The sequence below is a fragment of the Bos grunniens genome, chromosome 2 (assembly GCF_055505025.1).
Source record: "Bos grunniens cultivar Pamir isolate PY7600 chromosome 2, Bosgru_T2T1.0, whole genome shotgun sequence".
NCBI lineage: Eukaryota > Metazoa > Chordata > Mammalia > Artiodactyla > Bovidae > Bos > Bos grunniens.
Window position 1 is genome coordinate 17,556,110 of NC_141166.1, and position 17,409 is coordinate 17,573,518.

At 43.8% G+C, this 17,409-nt stretch overlaps 1 protein-coding gene and 3 non-coding genes across 4 annotated transcripts; all 4 read left to right on the forward strand.

Moving 5' to 3' along the window:
* The first annotated feature begins 309 nt into the window (after nt 1–309).
* On the forward strand, nt 310–10,223 carry NUCLEOLIN (nucleolin multifunctional protein). Its single transcript, XM_086335574.1, has 14 exons — nt 310–459; nt 1,783–1,899; nt 3,336–3,825; nt 4,202–4,417; nt 4,517–4,603; nt 4,787–4,928; nt 5,510–5,634; nt 6,500–6,623; nt 7,036–7,193; nt 7,940–8,063; nt 8,246–8,379; nt 8,915–9,041; nt 9,347–9,570; nt 9,739–10,223. The coding sequence occupies exons 1-14, from the start codon at nt 442–444 to the stop codon at nt 9,813–9,815; spliced, it is 2,163 nt and encodes a 720-aa protein (XP_086191700.1). The 5' UTR covers nt 310–441; the 3' UTR covers nt 9,816–10,223.
* On the forward strand, nt 4,644–4,713 carry LOC147377684 (small nucleolar RNA SNORD82). Its single transcript, XR_015153716.1, has one exon. It is a non-coding gene; the product is annotated as a small nucleolar RNA SNORD82 (small nucleolar RNA).
* Nucleotides 8,472–8,551, forward strand: LOC147377685 (small nucleolar RNA SNORD20). The gene has a single exon (XR_015153865.1). It is a non-coding gene; the product is annotated as a small nucleolar RNA SNORD20 (small nucleolar RNA).
* LOC147377686 (small nucleolar RNA SNORA75) lies at nt 9,078–9,211 on the forward strand. Its single transcript, XR_015153707.1, has one exon. It is a non-coding gene; the product is annotated as a small nucleolar RNA SNORA75 (small nucleolar RNA).
* Nucleotides 10,224–17,409: the final 7,186 nt, after the last annotated feature.

Genomic DNA, 17,409 nt, shown 5'->3' on the forward strand with positions numbered 1-17,409 from the left:
CAAAGCGCAGGCGCCGAGAGCGCGGGCCGTGGATGGGCACTCCGGATACCGCGCGCCAATAGCCCAATCAGAGCTGGCTTTGCACAAAGCGAGTCCCGCCCCAGGCCGCCGCCACGAATCCCCTCCCCCTTCCTTGGCCGCGTCGGCCCGCCCACTCCGGCCCGCGCCCCGCCCCGCGCCGTTCTCAGCTAGAGGCTCGCGATTGGCTCATGAGAGGGACGCGAAATCTGGTTGGTCGAGGCGGAGTCACGAGGGTGCCGTCGTCGCCTTTCCAGAGGCGATTACTGGGCAGGCTCAGTCTTTCGCCTCAGTCTCGAGCGCTAGCTGGCAGCCAAGCGTACGCGCTCAGGGATTAGCGGCCGCCATCGACGGTGCTTAGGTTCCTCTGGACTCGTCTGCGCCACTCGCTCGCCACACACTCCGCCGTCATAAGCCGCCATCATGGTAAAGCTCGCAAAGGTAAGAGGCCTTGCCCGCGCGAGCACGGACATCAAGGCCCGTTTTTCGAGGAGCGCGCGCCCTGCGCCGCCAGGAGGAGGGCCTGCGCGCCGTCCCGGGCGCGTTCGAGGGCGCCATGCTGTGGGAAGTCTCGCGCGATTAGCTGGGAGGTCTCGCGTTTTTAGCTGCTTCGTAGCGAAGTGAAGAGCTTCGGCAGGTGCCGCGCTGGTAGTGAATGCGGCGGGGAAGGACTTCAGGGCTGGGAGCGGGGAGGGGGAGAAGGGCCTCGGACTGATGAGGCGAAACTCCTGTGACGGGCCGGAGCGGGGCCCCGCCTACTGACGCACGTGCCGCGGCGCGGGGCTCGCCACGTGGGCCGTGCCGTGTAGGGCCGGCGGCCTGCGGAGGGACCTGGCCTTGTGGGGAGGGCGGCGGTGCACCTCGTCTCCGGTCCCGGTCCAGCGGAGTGGGTGGACGGGAGTGGGGTGGGTGGACGGGAGCGGGGCGGGTGGACGGGAGCGGGGCTCCGGTAGGAGGCCCTGCCGCATGCTTTCTGCGCCAGGCTGCGCGCACGTGGTGGCCTGCGACTTGTCCCACGTGGCCGTTCCAGGGCTGAAAGGGGCGGGGTTGGTAACCTGGGAAAGGAAGTCTTAATAGAAGACTACGGGTTAGACGTGTTTTTTTTTTGTTTTTTTTTTAAAGCTGCCTTCAGAATAGGGTGGTGGGATTTGGTGCCACAGTTTACCTCAAAGGCTTTTTCAAGGTGGTTTTCCTCACGTGAAGGGCCTCGAATTGTTGGCAGTTACATTGGTCCAGTTGTAGTCCGCATTGAGAAACGGTGCGGTGAAGCAAGGTTCGATTCGGGTTGGAGGTGTAATTTTTAAAAAGGGGTGTGCTTAAAGAACGTAGCAAGAAGAGAGTAGCCTTTTTATCCAAAGCAAAAGTTTTTTTTTTTTTTAAAGAACTTGAGAGAAAATACGTAGGAAATTGAGTGCTAAGTCGCTTTGGTCGTATCCATTTCTTTGCGACTCCATGGACTGTAGCCCGTCAGGCTTCTCTGTCCATGGAATTCTCTAGGCAAGAATACTGGAGTGGGTTGCCATACCCTCCAGGGGATCTTCCCGATCCAGGGTTTGAACCTCCGTCTCTTATGTTTCCTACAGCCGGGTTCTTTTATCACTAGCGCCACCTGGGAAGCCCTGTGTTAACATTGGTATGAAGGATAATTTTTATGTAAATTGTAGTTAACAGTATGAAGAGGGAGTTCTAAGGGACATTAGTGCCGTTTTGCTATGAAGAATGGCTTGAAATGAGGGAGGGTGTAATGTGTCACGTCTGTTTTAGGCCGGTAAAAATCAAGGTGACTCCAAGAAAATGGCTCCTCCCCCAAAGGAGGTAGAAGAAGATAGTGAAGATGAGGAAATGTCAGAAGATGAAGACGATGAGAGCAGTGGAGAAGAGGTAATTGTATATAGTTCAATGTTGAATTGCCTTAAACTACAAAATGGAGACTTAAAGCAGGTGGTATTGGATGTCTGAAAATATTGGCAGAAAAACCAGGATTCTGTTAATTCACATAGGACCTGTTGTAATGGTCGAGCATTTCACAAAGTTGTATTGACCTGTCATGATGGCACAAGAATATTTGAATGAACTTGAGAGCAAAGATCTGTAGGTGTGTGTATGTGCATGCACATGCGTGCACACCTTCTGCAGGACTTGGTGTGATATATTGTAGTAAATCACTAGTTTTCCACTTTCAACATGTTAATTCCACATACCAGATAAACAGTGAGTTCTACATACCAGATAAACAGGGTGGACAGTTAACTGTCCTGCGAATGGCAGCTCTGAGCATTATATTCAGGTCTGAGGTTAGCCTTATCAGATTCTTCTAGCTTCCCAGTAGGATCAGTTGGTCTCTGTTACCCTGTATGAGTTTGATAATACTAATCACTGTTACAGTGGTGTGGATTGAGAGTTGCCGCCTTTCATTGTATTAGCACTTATTTAGAACTCCCAGCTACTGTTGATTCACTGTAAAGAAGACTCATTGCTTTATTTGTTCATATTTCTTATTTAGAATTTAATGAAGGTTTTATTTTGGCACATGTTACCTGATAAAACCAATAGTTAACAAAAAGTAGTTTTGAGTCTAACTTTAAATATAGACAAGTGATGGTTTTTATCAAGCTAATGTGGTCTTTACTAACTTTGCCACTATTGATTATCCCACTGGCCTTTTTTGATGTTCATTTTCTCTTTGGTTCTAAGAATGAGCATTCATTGAACTTCCTACCTCCACCCACTGTGAGAGCCCCAAATGACTTAATAACATTTAACAGGTTGTCTTCTCTATGTGTTAAGGCTTTATGTGTCAAGTCATAATCCTTAAAGCAGTGTATAAAGAGCCAACTCAGTGGAAAAGACCCTAATGCTGGGAAAGGTTGATGGCAAAAGGAGAATAGGGCAGACAGAAGAGGATGAGATGGTTAGGTAACATCACTGACCCAGTGGACGTGGATTTGAGCAAACTCCAGGAGATGGTGAGGACAGGGACGGCTGGCTGCAGTCCAGAGTTGGATGTGATTTAGTGACTGAACAACAGTTATTTTCAGATGTGAAAACTATAGAGGCTTAAAATTAAGTTTTAAAACTTTGTCTAAGCCCATGCAGTGGCATCTAGTCTATTTTCAGGGTCTGTGTTAGAGTTTCCTGCAAGATTAAGACTGTGACTCAAGTGTACAGAACATGTTAATTTGACCCTACCTTTTAACTTGTTTACATCTGGTGCATGTGGTGGTGAACTGAGGCAGTGCTAGAGTTGAGCATTCATTTATGGGACAACTCCTTGAGTTTGAAAACAAGCTTATGTTGTTTTTTGTTTATTCTTAAAGGTTGTTATCCCTCAGAAAAAAGGCAAGAAGGCTGCCACAACTCCAGCAAAGAAGATGGTGGTTTCCCCAACAAAAAAGGTTGCAGTTGCCACACCAGCAAAGAAAGCAGTTGTCACCCCTGGCAAAAAGGCAGCAGCTATGCCAGCCAAGAAGACAGTTACACCTGTCAAAGCAGTGGTTACACCTGGCAAAAAGGGAGCCACCCCAGGCAAAGCAGTGGTAGCAACCTCTGGTAAGAAGGGAGCAGCCACCCCAGGCAAGGGAGCAAAGAACGGCAAGAATGCCAAGAAGGAAGACAGTGATGAAGAAGATGAAGATGACAGTGAAGAGGAAGACGATGATGATGAAGAGGAGGATGAGCCAGCAGTGAGGAAGGCAGCTGCTGCTTTTGGTGCTGCTCCTGCCACAGATGATGAGGATGACGAGGATGACGATGATGACGACGATGAGGAGGAGGAGGAGGATGAGGAGGATGAGGAGGACGAAGATGGTAAGGCATTGTATTGGTAGTTCCTGGACTCCTGTTTGCAAGGTACATTAGGGATGAGGTGCGGGTGGTAGAACTACATATTACTGAAAACCTGGGGGGTTAGATAAGAATCATCCCAGGGATTCTCTGGGCTGATTGTGATGCACTAGATTGGGACCCATGAAAGATTGCCTGCTTGTGTTGCTGAGTCCTTTTTATGCTTTGCAACCCCACAGACTATAGCTGCTCCTGAGTAAAATGCTTCAAACAGCTCATTCTGTGTTTTACTTATCATAGCTCTAAGCACAGTGGCATGAATAAGATTACATTTATTTTCCTTTAGGTCTTCATGAACTGGGATAGAACTCAGTTTTTGACTAGGTGGTTTCTCTTTCAGACTCTGAAGAAGAACCTATGGAGATTGTACCAGCCAAAGGAAAGAAAGCTCCAGTAAAAGCTGTTCCTGTGAAGGCTAAGAGCACTGCTGAAGATGAAGATGAAGAGGAGGATGATGATGATGATGATGAAGAGGAGGAGGAAGAGGATGACGATGATGAAGACGACGACGATGAGGAAGAGGAGGAGGAGGAGGAAGAGGAGGAAGAGGAAGAAGGTAATGAGTTGGATTCTCAAGTACATTGATATGAGTTTTGTTTAAAAGGAGGTACTTGAGTATGTGTGGATGACATAGATTGTTTGAACTCTTGTCCAGAGCCTGTCAAAGAAGCACCTGGAAAACGAAAGAAGGAAATGGCCAAACAAAAAGCAGCTCCTGAAGCCAAGAAACAAAAAGTGGAAGGTAACTTAGAGAATTGGGGGATTGGGAAATGATACCACATAGCACAAGTGATGAACAATAAAGGGACTTAATACTGAAACCTGATGTTATATTTCAATGTGCTGATGTGCTGTGTACAGAAATAATTTGATTAATATTTAAGTATACTGGAAAATTGACTAATTTGAGAAAATTTTTGTATAGGCACAGAACCAACTACGTCTTTCAATCTCTTTGTTGGAAATCTGAACTTCAATAAATCTGCTCCTGAATTGAAAACGGGTATCAGTGATCTTTTTGCTAAAAATGATCTTGCTGTTGTTGATGTCAGAATTGGTGTGTCTAGGTAAGTATAGGGGGCCTGTGTCATAACATCACACATTGTTTGTGGGTCTGCTGTTGCTTTTTCCTTTCAATTTTAGGACCGTAGCTCATTATTCTTAAACAAGAATATCTAAAAGTCTTCAAAAATTAGATATTATTGAATTAAATAATCTGATTATCAAATTGTGAAACCCCCAAATTGAAATTTTCATAATTCCCCTTAATTTTTGATATTACACAAACTAAACATTTCTTAGACCTGAAAAGCCATAATAGTGAATGCTTTTAAACAGGATTCTCTTAGTGCTTAAACAGGTTCTTTTATCATGTGCTATTAGTTGTTAAGCAGCAGTGTAGCTAATGAAGATCTCAGAGAAGAACTTGCATCATTAGGTCTTGATACTTATAGACCTTGTTCTGTAGCCCCATCTTAAAGGGCTTAACTTAATTTTGTTAATAGTACAGGTGCTTCTTAATCTTGGTTTGCACTATTATGTTAGTGTTACTGCTTGTCCAGAGTACTTGGTAGCTGTGACTTTTGTGGGTTTGTCCCACCACCTCCTGACCTGTAATTTTTAAAATTTTTGTCTCTTCACTTTAAAGGAAGTTTGGCTATGTGGATTTTGAATCTGCTGAAGACCTGGAAAAAGCCTTGGAACTCACTGGTTTAAAAGTCTTTGGCAATGAAATTAAACTAGAAAAACCAAAGGGAAAAGACAGTAAGAAAGGTATGTAAAGCTTTAGGTAACGCTGATACTGATAGCTTGTTCATAGCTATGTATCTAATTTAATGTAGACAAGCTGGGGTAAGTAGTTTAACCTTTTTCTTTTGGCTTCCTCATATGTTGAGGATTAAATGAATTAGAATGTTAAATGTTTACATCAGTGCTTGGCACTGCTTGCTAGACTTAAAAAATAATTGGTTCAGTATATCTAAATTAATAGTCTTTTCCTCACTGGACTAGAGCAGATCTCTTAACTACTCTCTCTGCATCTTTTACCCTTTTCTAGACACTTGTCACTTTTCAAGTGTGTGTTCATCACCTTTTTATTTGGGGCACCTGCATTGTATACCTTATGAAATCCTAGTTCCCTGACCAGGAATCAAACCGTGCCCCATGCAGCAGTGGAAGCACAAGAGCCCCAACCATTGGACCATGAGGGAATTATCTACAGTATTTTTTCCCATAGTCTTTTAAATTAAAACATACTGAACACTTTACATACATAGCATATGATATTTAGCTCTCTTTTTAAGTGTTCAGCACATAGTTAGCTGTCAGCTGTGAAAACAGTTTGTTTTTCCATTGCTGTATCTCCATAATATATAATAGCAGAGTGCCTTTTACATTATGAAATCTAAAAATTATAATTTTTTTGGTTGTGCCCTGTTGCAAGCAGGGTCTTAATTCCCCAACCAAGGATCAAACCTGTGCTCCTGCATTAGGAGCTCAGTCTTCACCACTGGACTACCAGAAAAGTCCATAAAAATTTTAGCAAGAACTTGTACATTGGTCAGTCTTTGATCTTTGGGACAAGAAGGGTCTTTTAAGCCATTCAGTTCATTTTTATGTTTTTTTTTTTTTAATCTAGATCGAGATGCAAGAACACTTCTGGCTAAAAATCTGCCTTACAAAGTTACTCAGGATGAATTAAAAGAAGTGTTTGAAGATGCTGTGGAGATCAGATTAGTCAGCAAGGATGGAAAGAGTAAAGGGTATGTTTTGTGTCTACTGAAATGTTTCATTAAAATTAATGCACTTTAATTTATAGAAGAAATGTTTATTTAACGTTCCTATGTTTGTGATTTTGGGCAAATTATTCTATAACCTCAGTTTCCTATCTGTACAGTGAGGATAATGTACCTAATTCAGAATAATTTTATTATAAACTAACATAAAAGTACTACCTAAGGCCTAGCTTTCTAGAAGTATCGGGTAAGCTTTCTGTAGTGGGAGGAAAGTTTTAGTTGAAAAGTGGAAAATGGCAGAAACCTTGACCATTTCAATTAGTATAAAACGGCATTTTTATTTTACTTGTCTGAAATAGTCATATTGCTGAGATTAAGAGAGAATTAATATGGTTTTTAAAACCAAGTGAGTTCTTTACTTTTTTTCCCCCTATTGTAGGATTGCTTATATTGAATTTAAGACAGAAGCTGATGCAGAAAAAACCTTGGAAGAAAAGCAGGGAACAGAGATAGATGGGCGATCCATTTCTCTGTACTACACCGGAGAGAAAGGTCAAAGTCAAGACCATAGAGGTGGAAAGAACAGCACTTGGAGTGGTAAGAATTTAAGTTTCCTTCTGGGTTCTGAAATTTAGGAGAGAAAAGAAATCCTTTGCATCTTTGTACTTTATATAGTGGATAAACTGGATGTAGATCAGCATGCTATACGTCTATTTGTAATTGTCTTGAATGAGAGCTATATGAAATATTTGTGCTAGAACATAGATAAATCTAGCTTCCTTTGTATGTTTTATACTGTAAAGAACTTAGATTGTGTGCATTTAAATTAGAATATTGTTCTAGGAAAACACAGGGCTATAGTCAGCTTGCACATCTGCACAGTAGGAATGGAAGGAACCAGCATGTAAGTACTTAACAGGTATTTGATGTTGAGTAGCAAGTAGGATGGAGAAGGCAATGGCACCCCACTCCAGTACTCTTGCCTGGAAAATCCCATGGGCAGAGGAGCTTGGTAGGCTGTAATCCATGGGATCGCGAAGAGTTGGACATGACTGAGCAACTTTCACTTCACTTTGATGCATTGGAGAAGGAAATGGCAACCCACTCCAGTGTTCTTGCCTGGAGAATTCCAGGGACGGGAGCCTGCTGGGCTGCTTGTCTATGGGGTTGCACAGTCGGACATAACTGAAGCGACTTAGCAGCAGCAAGTAGGATTCCACCTATATTAACATTGGTGTGTTACCTCTCTGAAGCACAGAAGTTCTTGGAGAACACGGTACAACTGTGACTTAAGTTGGGATGTACTGCTTCAGAGTCTTAACTTGACATCTCTTTATTTATAGGTGAATCAAAAACCCTGGTTTTAAGCAACCTCTCCTATAGTGCAACGGAAGAAACTCTTCAGGAAGTATTTGAGAAGGCAACTCATATCAAGGTGCCCCAGAACCAAAATGGCAAATCTAAAGGGTAAAGTATATTTATGTCACCAGTTAACAGGCTTTTTAAGAGTTGTCTTGTGGAAGTGAAATCATGTTCTCACATTTAGCAGAAGCTGCATTGTTTAAGGATTTGCTTGAGGAAAAAGGCTTGGTGGCAGCAGCAGAGTCATGTGCTTAGTAACTTACTCTAAGTATTGACTTAATCCTCAGGTATGCATTTATAGAATTTGCTTCATTTGAAGATGCTAAAGAAGCTTTAAATTCATGTAATAAAAGGGAAATTGAGGGCAGAGCCATCAGACTGGAGTTGCAAGGACCCAGGGGATCACCTAATGCAAGAAGCCGTAAGTCACTTTGTTAACAGGAATTTGTGGTTGGGTCCTGAGATCTACAGAAGAACATTTGCTTCTTTCTGTTGCTGCTGAGTAAATGATACTGGATATGATGACTGATTATCTGAGAAGTAACTGATGAAATCTCAAGAAAATTCCTCTAGATAGTCAAGTTCTGATCCAGCTAAGTCAACACTGAGCAGCACATTGCCCTGTGGTTCACTGTCTTGTGTTTATAGCTGCCTATTTTAGGACTACTGTCACTTATTTGGGTTGCTGCTGCTTCTGTTTTCCATAAAAAGATTCTTAACTGCTCTGGTGATCAGTGTAAACATTACGTGGAATTTGGTCCAAACCGTTTGCTGAATTAAGCATTAATTGACCCAAGTTGCTTTAACCTGCTTTTTCTCATATAGACACTCTTAAGTTGAAAGGCTAGCATTTGCTAAGGGAAGCATTCTTAGCCAGTAGTCAGATGCTAGACTGTAACGTAAATCCAGTGTTTTCATGGATTGTGACTGATACAGTTTTTATTTTTATTTCCCAGAGCCATCCAAAACTCTCTTTGTCAAAGGTCTCTCTGAGGATACCACAGAAGAGACGTTAAAAGAGTCGTTTGATGGCTCTATTCGAGCAAGGATAGTCACTGACCGGGAGACTGGATCCTCCAAAGGGTAAGAGGCAGGAAATGTGCGGCTCTCCCACCTTGAGTCTTCTCACTGAGCTCCTTTCTGTCAATCAGTGACAGTTGAGGATTCGCACGAGAAGAAGAGATAATTCACGGAGCTAGCGTTGTTGCCTTCTGTCTTCACAGAGGCCTATTAAGCTGTTTTGTGAGACATTCTGTTTCAGCTTTCTGTAGGGAAGTGCTCTCACCTGGGTCTTCTCAGTTTAAGGCTTATGGGATCGCTATGAAACATGTGAGATTAAACTTGGCATATGTGTGCTTTATAACAGGCAATTTCATTTGGTGTTTTAGGTTTGGTTTTGTAGACTTCAACAGCGAGGAAGATGCCAAAGCTGCCAAGGAGGCCATGGAAGATGGTGAAATCGATGGAAACAAAGTCACTTTGGACTGGGCCAAACCTAAGGGTGAAGGTGGCTTTGGTGGCCGAGGAGGAGGCAGAGGTGGCTTTGGAGGCCGAGGTGGTGGCAGAGGTGGCCGAGGTGGCTTTGGTGGCAGAGGCCGGGGAGGCTTTGGAGGTAAGAAGCGTGGAGGGCCACCCTGCTGTGTTCACTGGTTTATGTGGCCATGCACTTCCCAACCTGCAGATCCATGTTTCCGCATCAGTCCCCAAGTCCTTACTCACCCTGCTGGGGAGGGATGACTGGCTTTTAGAGCCTGTTTAATGATGCCTTGCTTTTCTGCAGGGCGAGGAGGCTTCCGAGGAGGCAGAGGAGGAGGAGGAGACCACAAGCCACAAGGAAAGAAGACGAAGTTTGAATAGTTTCTTCTATCTCTGTCTCTTCCTCTTCCATTTGAAAGAAAGGACTCTGGGGTTTTTACTCTGTTAACTGATCAATGACAGAGCCTTCTGAGGACATTCCAAGACAGTATACAGCTCTGTGGTCTACTTGGAAATCCGTATAGATAACATTTCAAGGGAGGTAACCCTGTTGGTGTTGACTGGATATTCGTATAAACTTTTTAAAGAGTGATAGAGCTAACCCTTATCTGTAAGTTTTGAATTTATATTGTTTCTTCCCATGTACAAAACCATTTTTTTCCTACAGAGTTTGTTTTTTTGTTTTTTTGGTTTTTTTTTTGCGTTGGGGGGTGTAAAGGAAAGCAGAACGTTTTATCATGATTTTTGCTTCAGCAATTTTGGGACAGATTAAAAGTCCTAGAACTCTGGTGCCAGCCTTGTACTTCCTGTCTTAGAGTGTTTCTCCTGGAATATCACTGAGAGTAGAGCATGGTGGAGCCAAGTTCTACCATTCCATATCTGTTCCACCCCTGATGAAGATGTTTCTGCTTTGGTTTTGAGTGTCCCAGCCATAAGTTTTGGTGAAATGGCTACTGAAGTAACAACTGCAGCCTTGTGTGTCTTCATATGAAAGCCTGCTATGATCTTATCCCAATTACAAAAAGTCCTGAGGGTCAGGTGTCCTGAAAAAGTGCTCTGGAAAGAGGGCTAGGAACGCTTTGGTTGAGCCTCTTAGATAAGCATACAAGAGCAGTGCCTGATGAGAATTCTTCTGGGGTGAATGGGCCAAAATGAAAGCTTCCAACAACTTTGGTTAAAACTGACAAGAAAGGCCTTCAGTTTTGCACTGGGTTAATTCAGACATTGTGCAAGTATTCCCTGCCCACCCCACTTCCAAATAAAGGTCACATGAGAGACCTAGGTCAAGGGATTAACATTTTAGTTGAAAAACAGTGCCCTAGGTGATAGAAAGAATGAAAGATACTAGTGGAATAGAAGGCCAGCTGAAAGATAGAAACCAGGGGTCACCAACCTTGTTAGGAACCGGGCTGAAAATAGGTGATCCAGTGCCATCACAGAATTACCAGCTGAGCTCTGCCTCCAGTCAGGTCAACAGTGGCATAAATAATGTCACTTGAATCACCCCCAACCTGTCCCCACCCCATGGGGAAAAACTACCAGTCCTTGGTGCAGATTTCTGGCTCTGAGTTGCTGGTGGAGTGAGGGTGTCTAAACCTTGACATGTGATGCACCATGTCTCGGTCACTCTGGTACACTCTTTGTGACCCATGGACAGTAGCCTACTAGGCGGCTCTAGTATTACAGGCAAGGATGGATACTAGAATGAGTTGCCATTTCCTACTCCAGGGAATTTTCCCAACCCAGCATTGAACCTTAGTCTCACATCTCCATGGCAGGTGGATTCTTTATTAGTGTCACTTCACTATCTGCCAAGTCTGTTGTACAACAGGTCAGGATAAATACCTACTTTGAAGCAGGGAAGATTGAAAATTTGGTTCTGCTAGAAAGAAAAGCCAGCATAGGGACATCATCTGATTAACGAAACCTAAAAACTAAAATGAACCCTTTGTGACCTATATTTTCTAGATTTAAAAGATCTAATTAGTTGGAGCCATTTGTGCTAGTGCATGCTGGCTGAGTCACTTCAGTCGTGTCAGACCCTGTGACCCCATGGACTGTAGCCCACCAGGCTCGTCTGTCCATGGGATTATCCAGGCAAGAATGCTAGAGTGCGTTGCCATTTCCTACTCCATGGGAAATGCAGAGATCAAACCTCCATCTTCTGTGTCTCCAGCATCGGGAGGTGAATACTTTACCACTGAGCCATCTGGGATGGCTCATGTTGTCTGTTACCTCTTGAAGCAAACGTGTAGAATTTTTGACTGGACGTGTGGAAATTTGCATCAATGGCAGCTCAGTCTGTCACAAACTGGACATTTAGGAAGGGCCTGTATGATTGGTCTCTAGGTCTCCAGGGCCTTTTCCATTATCCAGCAGCTGTCTTGTGGGTACCACCCCTGACTGCTTAGCTCAACTTTAGACAAGTTTCTGGGTTTAAACCTGAAGGTGTAATAAACAACTTGGCCACCTAGAAACATGAATTAGCATTTGCTGGCTTGCTAACCCACTAGCAGCTAATGCTGCTTATGCTGTATCCATGGTGTGCCAGGCTTTGATCTCGGTGTCTCTAACCTGCTGTGGGTCAGGATGAGCAGAAAAACAGTTCTTTAATCCTAACTGTTCTTCCTTCCCATCAAGGGAAGGAGATTGTCAAGCCCTATATACTACAGTTATTCCAGTCAGGGATATTATGGTGATTTCCACTGGGATGAAGATGAAGGGTGGTTACCCTGTAGCACTTGGATTTAGGGAGTCCAACAAACCTCTTAATCCTAGGCCTTCTCAGCGCCTGTCTGGTCTCTTGGTGAGGGTTTTGCAGCCATTTTAGAAAAGCAGCTCCCTACAGCAAATGGTTGTCACCACTTTCATCACTCTTCCAGTAGGTGGCAGCACACCCCCAAAGATGTGGACACCTGACAGGGAGGAGTCGGGGGGGAAGCCTTAAGTTTAGTTTCAGGTCAATTCGTCTTCCAATTCAGTTTAAGTAGTGGTGGTGTTAGTCATTCAGCCGTGTCCAACTCTTTGTGACCCCATGGACTATAGCCCTCCAGGCTCCTCTAGCCACAGGATTTCCCAGATAAGAATACTGGAGTGGGTTGCTATTTCCTTCTCCAGAGGATCTTCCTGATCCAGGGACCGAACCCGCATCTCCTGCGTTGATAAAGTGAAGTTGCTCAGTGGTGTCTGACTCTGCGACCCCATGGACTGTAGCCTACTATGCTCCTCCGTCCATGGGATTTTCCAGGCAAGAGTACTGAAGTGGGTTGCCATTTCCTTCTCCAGAGGATCTTCCTAACCCAGGGATCGAACCCAGGTCTCCCACACTGTAGGCAGATGCTTTGCTGTCTGAGCCACCAGGCAAGTCCAAGAAGTCCTTCATCGGTAGGTGGATTCTTTACCACTGAACCACTAGAGAAACCCCGGGCTTAGGAATCCGCAGAAAGTCCACTCAGAGCACAGGAGTGCTATGGAATCCCCACAAAAAAGTGGATACTAATTGGGCCCAAGAACTAAATTTTGTTGAATGGTTGTTCTATGCTGTTTATCTGAGTTGTCACTTACCCATACTTGGCCCACTAATAACTTCATTGTAACTCAGTCTTTGTCTCCCCTCAGCCTTAAAAAGTGCAAAGCTTTTCTCACCCAAAAAGAGTTTGTCTCTTCACCCTACCTCCCTGCCTAGCTGTTCCCTCTAAACTTTACTGCCAAACTTCAAGAAGGGTCACGCTGCTGCTTCCCACTTCTTTGCCTCCAGTAGGGTGGCTGCTGTCCCCACACCAGCATTGAGTTCGTTAATGGGTTCTCATGACCAAAGGCTGTAAATCCAGTGGTTGGTCTTCCCTTCGGTTTTGGCTTCCCTGTAGCATCTGACAATTCCTTTCTGTTTGAAACTTCCTTTTCTTCCACTTAAGAAAGGGGTGGTGGCTCTAACAGTAGACCAGTGTGAAGAGGGACAAGAACAAATACCCCTGGGAGTAGAACCTCTCAGAATTTTACCCAATTAATATGTGTGAGCTAGTGGCTGTTCCTCCATGTCAGGTAACCCCGTAATTAGAGGAGAAAGACTTAATGATCCTTCTACTTGGAAATGTGAAAAGAACACTTGTATAACTGCTGACTTCTGAGTGGAGGGACTTGGTTTTATTTACTGTCCTGTCTCATGGCCCTAGGATAGTCCATGACACATGCTAGGTCCTCAGTAGATAATGAATGAAGAAATCCTGGAGAAACGTCTTCCCTCAACTGCAGGAAACCTATGGCAGCAGCAGGAAGGAGTCTCTAAGGCCAGGAATTCTTAACATATATTTTTGAAGTTCTTAATCTTTTTGTGTTGGAAATTCTTGGGTAAAGCCTTTGAAAACTTTTCAGAATAATGTTTCCCATTAAAAAAAAAAGGATTATAAGGGAAATAAGTATACTGAAAAAAGTTTTCAAAATATTAATATTCATAATTTGTGATAGAATTACGTGTTCACTAATGCATTAGGTAGGTGTGCGTGCATGCTAAGTCGCTTCAGTCGTGTCCAACTCTGTGCCACCCTATGGACTGTAACCCACCAGGCTCCTCTGTCCATGGGATTCTCCAGGCAAGAATACTGGAGTGGGTTGCCATTTTCTTTTCCAGGGGATTTTCCCAACCCAGGGTTTTTGAACCCTGGGTTCGAACCTGGGTCTCCTACATTGCAGGCAGATTCTTTACCATCTGAGCCACCAGGAAAGCCCCAGGTAAGATGTATTTATGTTTAAAATACAGTTCCTGTTGCATGCGTGCTCAGTCCTGTTTGACTCTCTCTGACCCCCCCCCCCGCCAGACTCCTCTGTCCATGGGATTTTCCAGGCAAGAATGCTGGAGCGGGTTGCCATTTCCTCCCCCAGGGGATCTTCCTGCCCAGGGAGTGAACCTGTGTCTCTTTCATCTCTTGCATTGGCAGGCGGATTCTTTACCATTGCACCACCTGAGAAGCCCAAAATATAGTTAGAGAGTTTGGTTCTGGTGATGGTGGAGTGACTTTTAACAGATTAACCCTCCTGTTGGGAATTATAAACTTGACAAAATATAAAAATCAACTTCTGAGGTGTTGAAGACCAAACAATAGAAGCTGAAACAGGTACCATCCTTGAAAGAAGCTAAAGACACTGGGGGAGATACATGTTTAACCAGCTTTTCCCTTGAGGATATGCCCCCCATCCCCTACGGATTGGCATGAATCTTTGGACATAGACTTTAAGCAGAAAGGGAGTCTTACTAAACTGAGAAGTCAGGTTGGAGCAAACATGAATCTGGCAACCTACCTGAAGATAAGAGATAACTAATTGCCTTCAAATTCTTGATTGAGTCCCATATTTATGAGCAGCACAAGACTCTCATGTTGTTGCTGTTCAATTGCTCAGTTGTGTCTGACTCTTTGTGATCCCATGGACTGCAGCATGCCAGGCTTCCCTGTCCTTCACAGTCTCCCGGAGCTTGCTCAAACTCATGTCCGTTGAATTGGTGATGCCATCCAGCCATCTCATCCTGTGTCATCCCCTTCCTCTCCTGCCTTCAATCTCTCACAGCATCAAGGTCTTTTCCAGTTAGTTCTTCTCATCAGGTGGCCAAAGTACTGAAACTTCAGCTTCAGCATCAGTCCTTCCAATTGATTTTCAGGGTTGATTTCCTTTAGGATTGACTGGTTAGATCTCCTTGCAGTCCAAGGGACTCTCAAGAGTCTTCTCCAACACCACAGTTCAAAAGCATCAATTCTTCAGTCTTCTTTATGGTCTAACTCACATCCATACACATCTACTGGAAAAACCATAGCTTTGACTAGACGGACCTTTGTCGGGAAAGTGATGTCTCTGCTTTTAAATATACTGTCTAGGTTTGTCATAGCTTTTCTTCCAAGCTAATTTCATGGCTGCAGTCACTATCCACAGTGATTTTAGAGCCCCAGAAAATAAAGTCTCTCATTGTTTCCGTTTTTTCCCCATCTTTTTGCCATGAAGTGATGGGGCTGGACACCATGATCTTTGTTTTTTTAATGTTGAGTTTTAAGTCAGCTTTTTCACTCTCCTCCCAGGGGAAAACAGGAAAGGTGAGAAAGAGCTGGCTATAGATTCCAGCAGATACCTGGTGCTGGAGGGAAGTTTGGAGTTCAAATTTTTCCCAGTTAGAAGGGTTTGATAAACACTTCAAGTGTTTCTTTGAAACTCAGAAGGGTCATACATTAGACATACAGAATAGCACATTCCAGGCCTAAGGACTAAGGACTAAGACTAAGGGCAAATATACGAAACTGAAGTAGACTCACCCTAACAGTAAAACCTAAAACAATCAGTGGGGGAGTCTGCTTTGAATTTAACTGCATACTAGAACAAAATCTAACAGTGTTCAGGGGAAGATAACAATCCAGACTCTGCAATATGTCATTCATATTGTCCAGTAAGCAAAAAGATTAACAGACGTGCAATGAACCATGACTGTCCACAATCAAGGGAAAAAGGCAAACAACTCATGTTGAAATTTGTAAGCAAGCACTTTAATCATTGTAAACATGTTAATCTACAGGAAAAGATAAGTATATTGAATGAAGAAATGAGGAATTTCTGGAGAGAATGGAAACTCTAAGAACTGAATGGAAATCCTAGAAGTGAAAGTACTATGTTAAAGATTTAGCTAGAAAGGCTTAGTAGCAGGAAAAAGGATCCATAAGGATCCAAAAGGATTGGTCTAGAAAATAGACCAATAGCAGTATAGAGTTCAAAACATGCTACTCCTAAATATGATATCAAAAGATATTAAATATTTCAAGCTGAAGGAACTTGAGAAACAGCAAGTGCATGAAGGATTTTTGGAGTGTCCCCTGAAGCAGCTCATAAAACCCTCATATGAATGTACCCTCGTTATACCCAGAAGAAGGACTTCCCTGGTGGCTCTGATGGTAAAGCGTCTGCCTACAATGCGGGAGACCCAGGTTCAATCCCTGGGTTGGGAAGATCTCCTGGAGAAGGAAATGGCAACCCACTCCAGTATTCTTGCCTGGAAAATCCCATGGATGGAAGAGCCTGGTAGGCTACAGTCCACGGGGTCGCAGAGTCCGGACACGACTGAGCGACTTCACTTTCTGTCTCTGAAGACAGAGGGACACCAAAAGGGAATTTTAAGGAATAGGCCTGCTGTTTTCCCCGTTTACTACACTCAGTTTATATCCTTTTTTTTTTTTTGGTCCTTATTTTTCCACAACTCTCCATTATTCATCAAACCTAACATAAAAATACTCAGGTTTAACCACTTCTTCAAGTCTTCATTTCCTTATAAAGGCTTCCATGTCTCGTAAGACTTACATAAATCTGTCTGCTTTCTCTTTTTATTTATTTGGCTACATCAGCTCTTTGTTGGTGGTGCACAGGTTTGCTCTGTGTTATGTGGGATCTCAGTTTCCCCCACCAGGGACTGAACGCAAGTCCCCTGCATAAGAAGGCAGATTCTTAACCATTGGATCACCAGGGAAGGCCTGCTTTTCTCTCTGTCTCGTTAAATTTTTTAATTGCAGGATAATTGCTTTACAAAATTTTGTTGTTTTCTGCCAAACCTTAACATGAATCAGCCATCAGATCAGATCAGATCAGATCAGTCGCTCAGTCGTGTCCGACTCCTTGCAACCCCATGAATCGCAGCACGCCAGGCCTCCCTGTCCATCACCAACTCACAGAGTTCACTCAAACTCACGTCCACCAAGTCAGTGATGCCATCCAGCCATCTCATCCTCTGTCGTCCCCTTCTCCTCCTGCCCCCAATCCCTCCCAGCATCAGAGTCTTTTCCAATGAGTCAACTCTTTGCATGAGGTGGCCAAAGTACTGGAGTTTCAGCTTTAGCATCATTCCTTCCAAAGAAATCCCAGGGCTGATCTTCAGAATGGACTGGTTGGATCTCCTTGCAGTCCAAGGGACTGTCAAGAGTCTTCTCCAACACCACAGTTCAAAAGCATCAAT

Excerpts from the sequence above, each read along its gene's own strand:
- NUCLEOLIN (XM_086335574.1), top strand. Across the intron at positions 4,929-5,509 it reads GTCAGAATTGGTGTGTCTAG|GAAGTTTGGCTATGTGGATT; the intron begins GTAAGTATAGGG and ends TTCACTTTAAAG. Across the intron at positions 9,571-9,738 it reads AGGCCGGGGAGGCTTTGGAG|GGCGAGGAGGCTTCCGAGGA; the intron begins GTAAGAAGCGTG and ends GCTTTTCTGCAG.